Source organism: Gigantopelta aegis, chromosome 12 (genome assembly GCF_016097555.1).
Source record: "Gigantopelta aegis isolate Gae_Host chromosome 12, Gae_host_genome, whole genome shotgun sequence".
NCBI classification, from domain to species: Eukaryota; Metazoa; Mollusca; class Gastropoda; order Neomphalida; family Peltospiridae; genus Gigantopelta; species Gigantopelta aegis.
In genome coordinates this window covers 13,513,185-13,528,691 of record NC_054710.1, presented here as the reverse complement: position 1 = coordinate 13,528,691, position 15,507 = coordinate 13,513,185, and the positions used below count along the sequence as shown (strand labels likewise).

Here is a 15,507-nt window from a genome sequence, read left to right as displayed (position 1 = left end):
GAATATCACTAGCCATGGGAGTGGGGCTACCATAATCTAGAAGCTCTGCCGGAAAATAATAATAGATCAACAGGAAATAGATTAACTGAGAGTATAGCAGCTTTAGTTTTTCATTTTTTAAATGGAAAATACCTGGGAATTTGGAAAGAAAAAAATATTTTATTTAATGATGCACTTAACACTTGTATTTACGGTTATATGGCGTCAGACATATGGTTAAGAACCACACAGATATTGAGAGAGAATCCCCTGGTCACCACTTCATGTGCTACTCTTTTCGATTAGCAGCAAAGGATCTTTTATATGCACCATCCCACAGACCGGGTAGTACATACTACAGCCTTTGATATACCATTCGTGGTGCACTGGCTGGAACGAGATGGGAATTTTGAGTCAAAAATTAATCCAGTAGTCCGAAAGTTACAAAACATGAAGGATTTTGATTGGCTATTTATGTTTGATTGACAGGCTCGGTGGCGGGCGGGGAACACCTCTGCTTCATGGGCAGTGGGCGAGAAGAGGAGGACCAGTATGTCAACATGGTGGTGGCCAACTTTCTCCAGAAGGGATCACAGTACGTCAGCATTGCCAAGGGAGGCTACTCAGGTAGGACACAGTGCTAGATGTTTGAGACCACATAAATTATCACTGATGAAAATGAGAAATTCTGGTTATACCTGCAATACTGTTAAAAAAACCCAACAAAAAACCCCACCAACCGATCAGATTTTTGAAGCTATTTTAGTGCCACGATATCGTAAAACCATCATAGACTATGATGTCACTATGGCAAGGTAGACTACTCAGGTAGTATAATAAAGAAAAGAAAAAAAGGTCTGATTTGTGGAGCTATCTTAGTGCTAGGACATCGTAAAACCATCATAGACTGTGATGTCACTATGGCAAGGTAGACTACTCAGGTAGGATACATAGCTAGACAATTAACACCATGTAAATTATCAGTGCTGAATATAATAAATTCTTGATATATCTGGAATATAATATAATATAAAAAAGAAAAGAAAAAAAGATCAAATTTGTGAAGCTATCTTAGTGCTAGGATATTGTAAAACCCCATCATAGACTATGATGTCACTATGGCAAGGTAGACTACTCAGGTAGGATACAACGCCAGACAATTAACACCATATAAATTATCAGTGCTGAATACAATAAATTCTTGATATATCTGGAATACAATATAATAAAATGTCGCTATTGCATTTTGCCGCCCTCTTTTTACATTCTCTGCCCTCCTTTATTTTCCAGCACCTATCTCCACTATTTCCAAATGCACACTTTTTTTCTGCACATAAAAAATACAACGATCAGTCTGCACACTGGATATCAAAGGAAACAAGCTGCGTTGTGTACGAAAAAGCAATTGACAAAACATTTACGACAGTTATCGTAACGTAATTTAACAGTATTTTTAACGGCCTCTATTTTGTCCCATACCTGTATCCATTTTGTATGTTTAATACACACAATAAAAGTTATATTTTATTTGAGCAATGAAAACATTATTATTTTTTACGGATTCGGCAATCTCTGATTGAAACACCCACACACCCACCCACCCCACCCCCACCCCCCTGCCACTTATTTGGCGCCAAATTTATCACGTGATCAGAACGGTCATTCTGTCTTCTGTTTCCACTAACTATCATCTGATATTTTGTCCTCAATTGCAGATATAATTGGTTGTAGCCGATGATTTTTACTTTCTGTCATTCTGTTTATTCAGCAGTTCTTTATAAAACAGTGTAAACTTTTCTTCAGTTTTTTTCTCCTTTTTTTGGTGGGGGAGGGGGGGGGGGGTAGATATCACCGCTTATAAAAACAACAGAAGTGGTAGTGTTTATCATTGAAATCGTTTATCTTGGGTGCCAAATAATATATACACCACCTTTACAAAAACTATCAATTCATTCAAAAAATGTATCCGAAATTAGGGGATCACTTTACAAACATCTTTATTTATTTTTTTGTATATCTTGAAATCTTTATTAAAACTTTGATTGGTTCAGCAGACCGATAACACTTTTGGTTCAATTAAAAGACGAGTCTGCTTCTATTTCATATAAACTTTTTTGTAGGCAAAATAAGGAGTATGTCTTTCCACAAAGTCTACCAACACACAATATGGTAACCAATCCTACCCACCATTTTTTTTTTTTTTTTTTTTTTGAAGGGTGTTGTGATGCGTGGCCGCCCTCCTTTAATTTTCACCCAGCAAGAACACTGATGCTAGAAAATGAACACCACATAAATTATCACTCGTGAAAATGAAAAATTCTGACTATTTGAAATACTATGCCCATATTTTCAAAGCTATCTTTGGTGCTACAATATCGTAAAACCGCTGTGGACTATGACATCATTATGGCATGTTGTAGTGACGTCAAAGCTTATGACGGTTTTACGATATTGTAACACTTAGATAACTTCAAAAAGTATTTTAGCCAGATTATTTCTAAATTCTGCAGCCAGATTATTAAAAAGTATATTTTGTGCATTTAGTGTGTAATTTGCTGCTTGCTTTCTGTCACTTTTGAGACACCACAAGAGCACATTGATTATTAATCATCAGCTATTGGATGTCAAACATTTGGTAATTTTGATTCATAGTCATCAGAGGAAACCCGCTACATTTTTGTATATCTTGAAATCTTTATTAAAATAATAATATAAAAACTTTGATTGGTTCAGCAGACCGATAACACTTTTGGTTTAATTAAAAGACGAGTCTGCTTCTATTTCATATAAACTTTTTTGTAGGCAAGAGCACATTGATTATTAATCATTAGCTATTGTATGTCAAACATTTGGTAATTTTGATTCATAGTCATCAGAGGAAACCCGCTACATTTCTCCATCAGTAGGAAGGGATCTTTTATATTCATTACCCCACAGCATGAACGCACATACCACGGCCATTGATCAGTTGTGGTGCACTGGTTGGAATGAGAAAAAACTTAATCAGTTGAATGAATCCACCGAAGTGGTTCGATCCTGCGAAGCAAGTACCTCAGGTGACCACTCAACCAACTGAGCTATATCCTGCTCCCATCACTTTCGATAAATGACAGAATGTGTGAACCTTACATTTAATTTCTCTGCAAGAAAATGAAGTGTTACGTAGTATTTAACAGACTTAAAAAATGTTTTTTATTAGCAAAACAGACTTATTTCTGGGATCAAACTTAAGAATTGTCACCTATGGCAACTGTGAGCCTGCCCACAGCAATTCTAAACCTGTAACTTCATATCAGATAAACATAAAATTAAAAACCACAAATTCTTTCAACCAGTGGTAATATTTTTCTAATCCACAGCAACAATTTGCCTACAGTAAAGCCCCTGAACTATAGCAATTTATACTTTTTAAAACCCCCAAAACAACCATTGTAATTCATTCCTTTAATTAAAAAAAAGTTGATCCTTCCTTCCTTTCCAACCAATGCCCCAGTACTGGTACATTAAAAGTTGTGGTATGTACTGTTCCGTTGATGGGATACAGTGTCAAGTTCCCTTGCTGTTTTCAGACGCCCTTGCTGTGACAGCAACTGGTTTCTTCTCTCTCCACCAAGTGTTAAAATTACCATATGAAATTACCAGATGTTTTAATGGCTGTAGTTTAAAATGTGCCGAGGTGTCGTTAAACAAACATTCCTTTCCTTTCCATTGTTTCACAGAGCTGCACCAGGTGTTGAGAGACAACCTGTCTGAGGGCCTGGCAGATCACAACTCTAAGCGCTGTATTATCTGTTGTCCTGACAATGCTAGCAGTGCCAGCGATGTGGAAAACGGGGACGACTTCGGTCCATTGAAAACGGTGAGCTTGCTTTTCTGTTTGATCAGGCTCCAGGAGTGTGACTTTCCTTCCTCTCATTTGTCTTCCCTTTCTCATTTTCCTCTCTCCTCAGCACTCCTCCCTCCTATCTCCTCCCCTCTCCCATTACCACCTCATTATCTCCCCATCACTCTCCTCTCCTCTCCTTTCCTCTCCTCTCACCACTCCTCTCACCTCTCCTCTCCTCTCCTCTCCTCTCCCTCTCCTCTCACCAACTTCTCACCTCCCCTCTCCCCTCTCCTCTCCTCCCCTCCTCTCCTCTCCTCTCCTCTCACCACTCTCCTCTCTCCTCTCCTCTCCTCTCCTCTCCTCTCACCACTTCTCACCTCCTCTCCTCTCCTCTCCTCTCCTCTCCTCTCCTCTCCTCTCCTCCACTCCTCTCCTCTCCTCTCCTCTCCTCTCACCACTCCTCTCCTCTCCTCTCCTCTCCTCTCCTCTCCCTCTCCTCTCCTCTCTCCTCTCCTCTCTCCCTCTCCTCTCCTCTCCTCTCCTCTCCTCTCCTCCTCTCACCACTCCTCTCCTCTCACCACTCCTCTCCTCTCCTCTCCACTCCTCCTCTCCTCTCTCCTCTCCTCTCCTCTCCTCTCCTCTCCTCTCCTCTCCTCTCTCCCTCCTCTCTCCTCTCCTCTCCTCTCCTCTCCTCTCCTCTCCCTCCTCTCCTCTCCTCTCCTCTCCTCTCCCTCTCCCTCTCCCCTCCCCTCCCCTCCCCCTCCCCTCCCCTCTCTCCTCCCCTCCCCTCTCCCCCTCCCTCACCTCCCCCCCTCCCCTCCCCTCCCCTCCTCCTCTCACCAATTTCCTCTCCTCTCCTCTCCTCTCCTAACTCTCCTCTTTCAGCCGAGAGAAAAAAAACAAAAAACAAACACGATTGAGCGATAAGGAGGGAGGTGGAAAACCACTAGCCCTGCGGGCTAGTGGTTTTGCGTTTCTCACATCTAGCTCCCGAACTCTAAAAACCACTAGCCCCGGGTGTCGGGCTCCTCGGATTTGTCGAACTCTGCCACTCACCACTCCTCTCCTCTCTCTCCTCTCCACCACTCCTCTCCTCTCGTCTCCTCTCACCACTCCTCTCCTCTCCTCTCACCACTCCTCTCCTCTCCTCACCACTCCTCTCTTCTCTCCTCTCCTCTCCTCTCCTCTCCTCTCTCACCCCTCCTCTTCTCTCACCACTCCTCTCTCCCTCTCCTCTCCTCTCCTCTCCTCTCCTCTCCTCTCCTCTCCTCTCCTCTCCTCTCCTCTCACCACTTCTCACCTCCTCTCCTCACCTCTCCTCTCCTCTCCTCTCTCTCCCACTCCCTCCTCTCCTCTCTCCTCTCCTCTCCTCTCACCACTTCCCTCCTCTCCTCTCCTCTCCTCTCACCACTCCTCCTCTCCTCTCCTCTCCTCTCCTCTCCTCTCCTCTCCTCTCCTCTCCTCTCCTCTCCTCCTCCTCCCCTCCTCCCCTCCCCTCCCCTTCCCCTCCTCACCTCTCCCCTCTCCTCTCACCACCTCCTCCTCCTCACCCTCCTCCTCCCTCACCTCTCCTCTCCTCTCTCCTCTCCTCTCCTCTCCTCCTCTCCTCTCCTCTCCTCTCCTCTCTCTCTCTCTCCTCTCCTCTCCTCTCCTCTCCTCTCCTCTCCTCTCCTCTCCTCTCACCACTCCTCTCCTCTCCTCTCCTCTCACCACTCTCTCCTCTCCTCTCACCACTCCTCTCCTCTCCTCTCACCACTCCTCTCCTCTCTCCTCTCCTCTCTCCTCTCCTCTCCTCTCCTCTCCTCTCCTCTCTCACCTCTCTCTCTCCTCTCACCACTCTCCTCTCCTCCTCTCCTCTCTCTCCTCTCCTCTCTCCTCCTCTCCTCTCCTCTCCTCTCCTCTCACCACTCCTCTCCTCTCCTCTCCTCTCCTCTCCTCTCCTCTCCTCCTCTCCTCTCCTCTCCTCTCTCTCTCTCCTCTCCTCTCCTCTCCTCCTCTCCTCTCCTCTCCTCTCACCACTCCTCTCCTCTCCTCTCCCCTCCCCTCCCCTCCCCTCCCCTCTCCTCTCCTCTCCTCTCCTCTCAACCCTTTTTCTTAGGTAGGGTAGGGTTCCCAGAAACACAGTTTTTTAGTCCTTTGGTCAGTGACACAAATAATAATGTTTGTTTTGTTTTACAACACACTAGAGCACATTGATTATTAAGCATCGGCTATTTGATGTCAAGGTCAGTGACACATAATAAATATTTTGTGATTGTTTCAGGCTACTCAGGATTTGTTTGGGAAATTGTCGATCGTTGTGAAGAGCAAGTCCGTGGAAATGAAGGAGAAATTCGCTAGTTACATGAAAAATGAACAAGTACCTGTTGAAAGGTAAGTCTTCATACCTTATGACCGGCCTTGGTGGTTAGGCCATCGGTCTACAGGTTGGTAGGTACTGGGTTCGGATCCCAGTCAAGGCATGGGATTTTTAATCCAGATACCGACTCCAAACCCTGAGTGAGTTTTTCGCAAGGCTCAACGGGTAGGTGTAAACCACTTTCACCGACCAGTGATCCATAACTGGCTCAACAAAAGCCATGGTTTGTGCTATCCTGCCTGTGGGAAGTGCAAATGAAAGATCCCTTGCTGCCTGTTGTAAAAGAGTAGCCTATGTGGCGACAGCGGGTTTCCTCTGAAAAACAGTGTTAGAATGACCATATGTTTGACGTCCAATAGCCGATGATAAGATAAAAAAAATCAATGTGCTCTAGTGGCGTCGTTAAATAAAACAAACATTTTTTTTTTTCATACCTTATGATTGTTTAAACATTAACTTTATAATAAAATTATTAAATATGAGCTATATATAATGCTGCCCCCCCAACCCCACCCCACCCCACCCCTCCCCTCCCACTATTTAGTTTTCTGTATACTTTTTATACCCAGTAACGAGTAAAAGGTATTATTCACGTAAGCACTGCAAAGGGGCCGTTCAAATATTACATTGTACGTAACACTATTTTTGTCAAAATCATACAACCTCCTTCCCCCTTTAACGCTCTAAATCACTAGACCATACAATATTACCTAATGCTTGGAGACCCCCCCCCCCCATGCACAAACAAGTCGTGTGATGGGTGTAATATAATTTTAATGTATTGTTTTGCCATTTGGGAAAGCGCAGATACGCTTTTCAACTCGATTTATAATTCTTATATATATATATTGTATGTAGGGCCTATATGCCTAACTATAACTGCTCATATTAAACATTGTTGTCATGACAGACCGTTTATGAAAAACACAAAATAAAATAAAATATTTTTGTAATAATTTCTTTTTAAATTGCATTACGTAACACTGTTAAATACACCCACCCACCCCCTGTAATGGTACATAATGTTTGGACCTACACCCACCCACCCCCTCGAGTGTTACGTAATATTTGAATGGCCCAAAGCATCTTACCAACACTAAATGTTCCACACGTTGTTTGAAAACAATGATGACATTGTTATTAATATGTCATTCTTCGTCATTTTCTGTATGTCACTACACAGTTGCAGGTGGGGACAGTCATACAAAATACGTATCTATCCAAGGGCATTAACTTTATGGTACCTTTTCATTTAAGCCAAAAGAATTTGGGGGTGAGCACTGCCCCACTGCATCCCCCTGCCCTACTACATCCCCCTGCCCCACTACATCCCCCTACCCCACTACATCCCCCTGCCCCACTACCAGAGCCTATGTTCCTTTGTTGAAAATAGTGCAAAACTGGTTACGAATATCATAGGGTTGGTATGGAGTCTGGGAAACCTTCAATGGTATGGAATTTTGAAAATCCATTTTCCAGACCTGGAAAAAGTATGGAAAAATACCTCTTTTTTTTGTGAGTTGGTTTGGAAAAAGTATGGAAATTCGTCTTTAGGACTCATGTAGAAAATTTTGGTTGCATGAAACCAACAGAATCTGACGACGTTTTCTGATCTCGGCACTAACGTACATTTGGGAAATCGAGACTAACAATTGCCAACATTTACCGAAGATTTGAAGTACGCGCTTGTGCAATGCATATGACAAAAAGATCGTCCATTTTATCAAATTTTCCGAAAATATGGGGAGATATATTTACTCGCAGTCTTGGACTCAAATTTTATATACTGATTATTGAGTAAGGTGAGTCTTGAGAAATATTTTTTTGTCTTGGGAAAAAGTCTGGAAGAGGTCTGGAATTTTTTGTTTCCAAGGTGTATGGACCCTGATGTCATTAAGATGAATCTATTAATTTATAACAAAATAGTATTTACAAATTGGAATTATTACACAACTTGCAATTAAAGGAAGCTGGGACACAAAATACAATGTAAGTACTAACAAGAATTGTCTGGTACCCTATATTTTTTTTCAACTTCACCTGTCCTCAAACAAAATGCATATTCCCCTAACAATTTGCTGAGGGAAAACGGGTTCTAGATTATGGTAACACCACTCCTATGGCTTGTGATATTCAATGTTGGACTAGTAAATAACTACTATTGCCATGCCCGATGGCTAGTGAATTTTTTTCGGTCAAAAGTTGCAGTTAAGTCTTATTTTGTAAATATAAAAATCCTGACCCCCAACCCTCAGTGTTAGTTTTTTTAAGCTATAGCTCATTCTTTAAGTGACATGTCTGATTTTTACTATTATTTAGTAAAATTGTATTAACTTAATTTAAAGTAGGACTAGTGAATTTTTAATTGTGGCTAGTAACTTTTTAAAATCACTGATCCCATGGCTAGTGGATTTTACAAACATTCTAGAAGCCGTGGGGAAAACAAGGAAATTACAGTCACGTGACCGGAACAGGAAGGAGGACGCAGTAGAATCATTTTAGGCTGTTGGGATGTTCGAACCAGACTACTATCAATTATAGGAATATGCATTTTCTTTGAGGATAGGTACAATATTCATAAAAGAGTAAATGCCTCGAGTTTTTCTTCAAATGTTTGTTGCTGCATACATCTGTTTGCTACCGGCCTCGGTGGCGTAGTGGTTAAGCCATCGGTCTACAGGCTGGTAGGTACTGGGTTCGGATCCCAGTCGAGGCATGGGATTTTTAATCCAGATACCGACTCCAAACCCTGAGTGAGTGCTCCGCAAGGCTCAATGGGTTGGTGTAAACCACTTGCACCGACCAGTGATCCATAACTGGTTCAACAAAGGCCATGGTTTGTGCTATCCTGCCTGTGGGAAGCGCAAATAAAAGATCCCTTGCTGCTAATCGGAAAGAGTAGCCCATGTAGTGGCGACAGCAGGTTTCCTCTCAAAATCTATGTGGTCCTTAACCATATGTCTGCTGCCACATAACCGTAAATAAATTGTGTTGAGTGCGTTGTTAAATAAAACATTTCTTTCTTTTCATCTGTTTGCATATTACTTTCAGACATATAAGCAATACTGATCGACTTGGAAAACGTTACAGAAACATGGCAAACGTGTTCACGATCGGTGACGACGATGAGGGTTTGTATTTTAGTATTATGGGATACACCATGACTGTTCTGTTTAACATTTTATGCAAATGGATATTTTGTCATGTCTCGATGAACTCGAAAGGTGAGATTATAAGACTCCGTCATATGTGGTGGAAATTTTGACCTGAAACAAAGTTTTTGTTTGTCCACCGAAAAATCTACTTGTCCAGCAATATTTTCACTTGTCCAAATAAATGTTTTGTTTTTATTAAAGTACAAGTAGGACTGTATGTTTGATTGCTCAAAATTAAACTGCATTGAAAAGTTTTACTTGTCCACTGGACAACCATTTAGGTACATGTGTACATTTTCCTTGTCCGAGCAGATTTTCGCATGTCAGGACAAACGGACAAGTGCTTCTTTCGAACACTGCATATTATGGAGTCTTTTTCTCTCATCCATTTGGTACATAAACTATTATTTTACAGGAACAGAGAAATGAAAAGTTACTTTTTTTATTTGACTATTTTAATATAAATAAACTACACTATCATATTCGACATGTTTGCTTAAGTGTTCAATATAATTCAAAAATACAAGAAATTAACAAGATAACTTATATAATGAAGGTTTTAATAACAAAATATCTATCTAAAACTTGTCTGATTACCTCACATCACCAATTCGCGAGACGTAACCCAGTGGTAAAGCACTTGCTTGATGCGCGGTCGGGTTTGGGATCGATCCCCATCGGTGGACCCGTTGGGCTATTTCACGCTCCAGCCAGTGCACCACGACTGGTATATCAAAGGCTGTGGTATGTGCTATCCTGTCTTTAGGATGGTGCATATAAAAAATCCCTTGCTGCCAATTGAAAAGAGTAGCCCATGAAGTAGCGACAGTGGGTTTCCTCCTTCAATATCTGTGTGGTCCTTAACCATATGTCAGACGCCATATAACTGTAAATAAATGTCGTTAAATAAAACATTTCCTTTCTTCCTTAATAGGATGCCATATATTACCAATAACATCATACTCCCCCTTTGTTAAGTGCGTTCATATGATAGCCCATGGAACATTATAAGACTCTTCAATTCAACTTATTTTCGTTCTTATATCCAATTAAGGTTCAATCATGCTATCCTGGGCATACACACCTCAGCTGTCTGTTCAGAACAGAGGATTTGTTGTTAGTGGTTAGTGAAAGAAAAAGAGGGTGTAGTGACCTTACACCTACCCACTGAGTCGTTAAAACTCGCTCTGGGCTGGAGCCGGCACCGGGCTGCGAACCCTGTACGTACCAGCCTTGTGGTACCACGACGCCACCTAGGCCGGTTATAAGACTCCATTATATGTGGTCATGTGGGGTAGATAAGTACACCTGAAGTGGTGGAAACTTCAACCTGAGATGGTTAACTAACCAGGGCCCGTGCTTATAAAACTTTTAGAGTCCAGACTCAATCTCTAATGACGTCACACGCACACAATTTGTATGGCGTTGTCATGACATTACTGTCTCAGACTCTATTAGAGTCTCGAGTCTGGACTATTTTTATAAGTTTTATAAGCACCAGGCCAGGTCTGCCGAGTCCCAGGGTCAAAATATTTACTACAAAGGGTATACTTTGCCAATCCCACATCACTAGGGTCTCCACGAGTGCTTGGGCACGGGTCGAGTCTAGCAAGACTCGAGTCTGTTCACAGGACTTGAGTACCCGTACAAGTGAGACAATGTAGAGCATTAATTTCAGTAGTAACTAACCAATACTATAAGTTACACAGATGATCATGCACTAGTTTCTCTTTTTAATCTCACCGTCCATCTGTCACAATACTGAATGCATCAACCGGCTTTTAAATGTAATATAATAACATGATTTCGGATTCATGTTCTGCGCTGAAATTAAGATGCATACTTTTTACGTTATTCTTTAGTTTCATTATCATCTAGTAGTAAGTGTCGGGTACTCGGGTCCGGGTTGAGTTTGACCCTCAAGTACTCCAATATAGTCCAGTATATACATGTATATGTATGATGGAGTCTTTTCTCTCTCATCCATTTGGTAAATAAACTGTTATCATTTTACACGAAGAGGCTGAAAAAGTAACTTCTTTATTTGACAATTTGATCGTAAGTAAGCTAGACTATCAAATGTTTGTTTCATGTGGTAAATAAAATTTACAACTACAAATTAACAAGATAGCTTTTATAAATATCAATCTAAATCTGTTTGATTTCCTATACCATATATTATTCACGAAATCATGATGTGATAGCCTATAAAAGATGTGGCAGCAGTGCGTGTTTTGTCTTTCTATTGACCAAATTTCGAAATAAGTATGTTATGAGGTGTCTTTAAACAAACATTCCTTTCCTTTCCAAATAGCCACAGTTTAAAATGTGCTGAGGTGTCTTTAAACAAACACTCCTTTCCTTTCTAAATAGCCATAGGTTAAAATGTGCTGAGGTGTCGTTAAACAAACATTCCTTTCCTTTCCAAATAGCCGTAGTTTGAAATGTGCTGAGGTGTTGTTAAACAAACATTCCTTTCATATCCAAATAGCCCTAGTTTAAGATTTACTGAGATGTTGTTAAACAAACATTCCTTTCATTTCCAAATAGCCACAGTTTAAGATGTGCCGAGATGTTGTTAAACAAACATTTCCTTGCTTTCCAAATAGCTCTAGTTTAAAATGTGCTGAGGTGTCATTAAACAAACATTCTTTTTCTTTCCTGATAGCCGCAGTTTAAAATGTGCTGACATGCCGTTAAACATTCCTTCCTTTCCAAATAGCCCTAGGTTAAGATATACTGAAGTGTCATTAAAAAACCCCATTCCTGTCATTTTCAAATAGCTGTAGTTTAAAATGTGCTGATATGTTGTTAAATAAACATTCCCTTCCTTTCCAATACCCGTAGTTTAAAATGTGCTAAGATGTTGTTAAAACGGACATTCCTTTCCTTTCCAAATAGCCACAGTTTAAGATGCGCTGATGTGTTGTTAAATAAACATTCCTTTCATTGACTGATCCAGAGGGGGAGGTAGTCATAGTTTAAAATGTGCTGAGGTGTTGTTAAATAAACATTCCTTTCATTGACTGATCTAGAGGGGGAGGTAGTCATAGTTTAAAATGTGCTGAGGTGTTGTTAAATAAACATTCCTTTCCTTGACTGATCCAGAGGGGGGTAGTCATATAGTTTAAAATGTGCTGAGGTGTTGTTAAATAAACATTCCTTTCCTTTCCAAATAGCCTTGTTCTGATATGATGTTAAATAAACATTCCTGTTCAACTGTTCAAAGAGCCATAGTTTAAGATGCACCGACATTACTTTCCTTTTCAAACAGCCATAGCTTAAGATGTGCTGATATGATGTTAAATAAACATTCCTGTTCAACTGTTCAAACAGCCATAGTTTAAGATGCATCGACATTACTTTCCTTTTCAAACAGCCATAGTTTAAGATGCACCGACATTACTTTCCTGACATTACTTTCCTTTTCAAACAGCCACAGTTTAAGATGTGCTGATATGATGTTAAATAAACATTCCTGTTCAACTGTTCAAACAGCCATAGTTTAAGATGCACCAACATTACTTTCCTTTTCAAACAGCCACAGTTTAAGATGTGCTGATATGATGTTAAATAAACATTCCTGTTCAACTGTTCAAACAGCCATAGTTTAAGATGCACCAACATTACTTTCCTTTTCAAACAGCCACAGTTTAAGATGTGCTGATATGATGTTAAATAAACATTCCTGTTCAACTGTTCAAACAGCCATAGTTTAAGATGCACCGACATTACTTTCCTTTTCAAACAGCCACAGTTTAAGATGTGCTGATATGATGTTAAATAAACATTCCTGTTCAACTGTTCAAACAGCCATAGTTTAAGATGCACCTACATTACTTTCCTTTTCAAACAACCACAGTTTAAGATGTGCTGATATGATGTTAAATAAACATTCCTGTTCAACTGTTCAAACAGCCATAGTTTAAGATGCACCGACATTACTTTCCTTTTCAAACAGCCATAGTTTAAGATGCACCGACATTACTTTCCTGACATTACTTTCCTTTTCAAACAGCCACAGTTTAAGATGTGCTGATATGATGTTAAATAAACATTCCTGTTCAACTGTTCAAACAGCCATAGTTTAAGATGCACCAACATTACTTTCCTTTTCAAACAACCACAGTTTAAGATGTGCTGATATGATGTTAAATAAACATTCCTGTTCAACTGTTCAAACAGCCATAGTTTAAGATGCACCAACATTCTTCCCCATTCCTCTTTAATGAGACATTCCTCTCCTGTGTCTTGTAGGTGACGATGGGGCGGTACCAATGTCGTCCGACGATGAACACAGGGAGACGGTCAGTCTGGACACATGGCTGAAGAAACCGGAGGTCGTCTACTCGTGTCAATGTCAGGAGGTCAGAGAGGACGGGTACATGTTTCCCAGGTATTACCATGTCAGTTAAAGGTGCATTATCATAGTTGGCAGTGTCATATTTTATGCTTGGTACATTTATTTGTGTTTAGGCTAGGGAGGATGGCTACATGTTTCCCAAGTATTACTGCGTCAGTTAAAAAGGCATTATCACAGTTACCAGTGCCATATTTTATTGTTGGTACATTTATTTGTGTTTAGGCTAGAGAGGATGGCTACATGTTCCCCAGGTATTGCTATGTCAGCTAAAGGGGCATTATCACAGTTACCAGTGCCATATATGTTATTGTTGGTACCTTTATTTGTGTTTAGGCTAGAGAGGATGGATACATGTTTCCCAGGTATTACCATGTCAGTTAAAGGTGCATTATCACAGTTGCCAGTGCCATATTTTATGCTTGGTACATTTATTTGTGTTTAGGCTAGAGAGGATGGCTACATTTCCCCAAGGTATTACCATGTCAGTTAAAGGTGCATTATCACAGTTACCAGTGCCATATTTGAATTATTTGTGTTTAGGCTCATTTGTTACTGGCATGGTTATGTTCACTGTCAAAAGTTTAAAGAGGATGAATACATGTTCCCCGGGTATTACTGTGTCAATTAAAGGGGCATTATCACAGATACAATAACATGTGACACTCATGGGCATACCCAGTGCACCATGACTGGTATATCAAAGGCTGTGGTATGTGCTATCCTGTCTGTGGGATGGTGCATATAAACGATCCCTTGCTGCTAATCGACATGATTAATTTTACAGATATAAGCTATAACCAGACAGAACATTCAACAGCTTGTTTTGTGTGTTACTGTAGTATTAAACATTATTCACTGTACTGGGCACGTCTGTTACTGTAGTATTAAACATTATCCACTGTATTGGGCATGTCTGTTACTGTAGTATTAAACATTATCCAATTTCCTTTTTTCACAGTCACCTGTTGGTTACATCAACACATCTGTACATTCTTCGAGATATTCCTAACCGTAAAGGAATGGTGTACATCATGGGGAGACGAGCGCTTGGTAGCATTGTGAAAATCACGTCAAAGAAAAAACACCCGGACTTTATCACTCTGAAATATGGAACAAGTGACGATGATGGCTTTCATATTACAAACCTCGACAGATTCATAATCCCTCGTGCTGGAGAGGCCACAAAAATTATTAAACAGCAAATTATTAAAGTACTGGATGCTTTGGATAGCTAGCGATAGAAAGCAACAAAAAACCCAGAAGAGATTTGTGGCTAATGTGCAAATATAGGCCTAACTATTGAGAATCCTCTTAAAATAAACGCAGAAATTTTAATTGTTCTAAACCTCAGAAGCATGAAGATTCAAAATTCTCGAACTTTCGTGGAGAGGGGTTAACCATACTCAATATAGTCGGAGTAAGAGGAGCAGTACAGTTGGTTCAATATTTCGGACCCCTCAGATTGAATTTAGGGATACGCCCTCGAAATTTCATGGAAAGGGGTTAACCATACTCCGCAATATAGTCGGAGTAAGAGGAGCAGTACAGTTGGTTCAATATTTCGGACCCCTCAGGTTGAATTTAGGGATACGCCCTCGAAAACTGAAGTCTGTAAACTTGACTTTCAAACCATATCTCGGGGTTTTAAAGGGTCATTCCTGAGTTTGCTGCATTGTAAGCTGCTTTCGACTAATAAAATATTTCTGTGATTAAACTTACATATTAAATATATTTTTGTGTTTAGAATATCAGTGTGCGTATATTCCATGTGTTTCTGGTCGTCTTAATATTCGTAAGAATCCCAAACTGGATTTTGTCTTCAACT

The 15,507-nt window shown here is 40.5% G+C and overlaps 1 protein-coding gene across 1 annotated transcript in view; it reads left to right on the top strand.

The window, feature by feature from the left end:
* The window catches only part of LOC121385836 (TBC1 domain family member 23-like), a 51,254-nt gene extending 35,801 nt beyond the window's left edge, over nucleotides 1-15,453 (top strand). The window contains exons 12-17 of the mRNA XM_041516625.1: nucleotides 469-606; nucleotides 3,699-3,838; nucleotides 6,069-6,178; nucleotides 9,216-9,295; nucleotides 13,577-13,715; nucleotides 14,641-15,453. Coding sequence (XP_041372559.1) covers nucleotides 469-606; nucleotides 3,699-3,838; nucleotides 6,069-6,178; nucleotides 9,216-9,295; nucleotides 13,577-13,715; nucleotides 14,641-14,917 — 884 coding nt within the window. The 3' untranslated portion in view covers nucleotides 14,918-15,453. The remainder of the gene's footprint in view (nucleotides 1-468; nucleotides 607-3,698; nucleotides 3,839-6,068; nucleotides 6,179-9,215; nucleotides 9,296-13,576; nucleotides 13,716-14,640) is intronic.
* The last annotated feature ends 54 nt before the right edge of the window (nucleotides 15,454-15,507 follow it).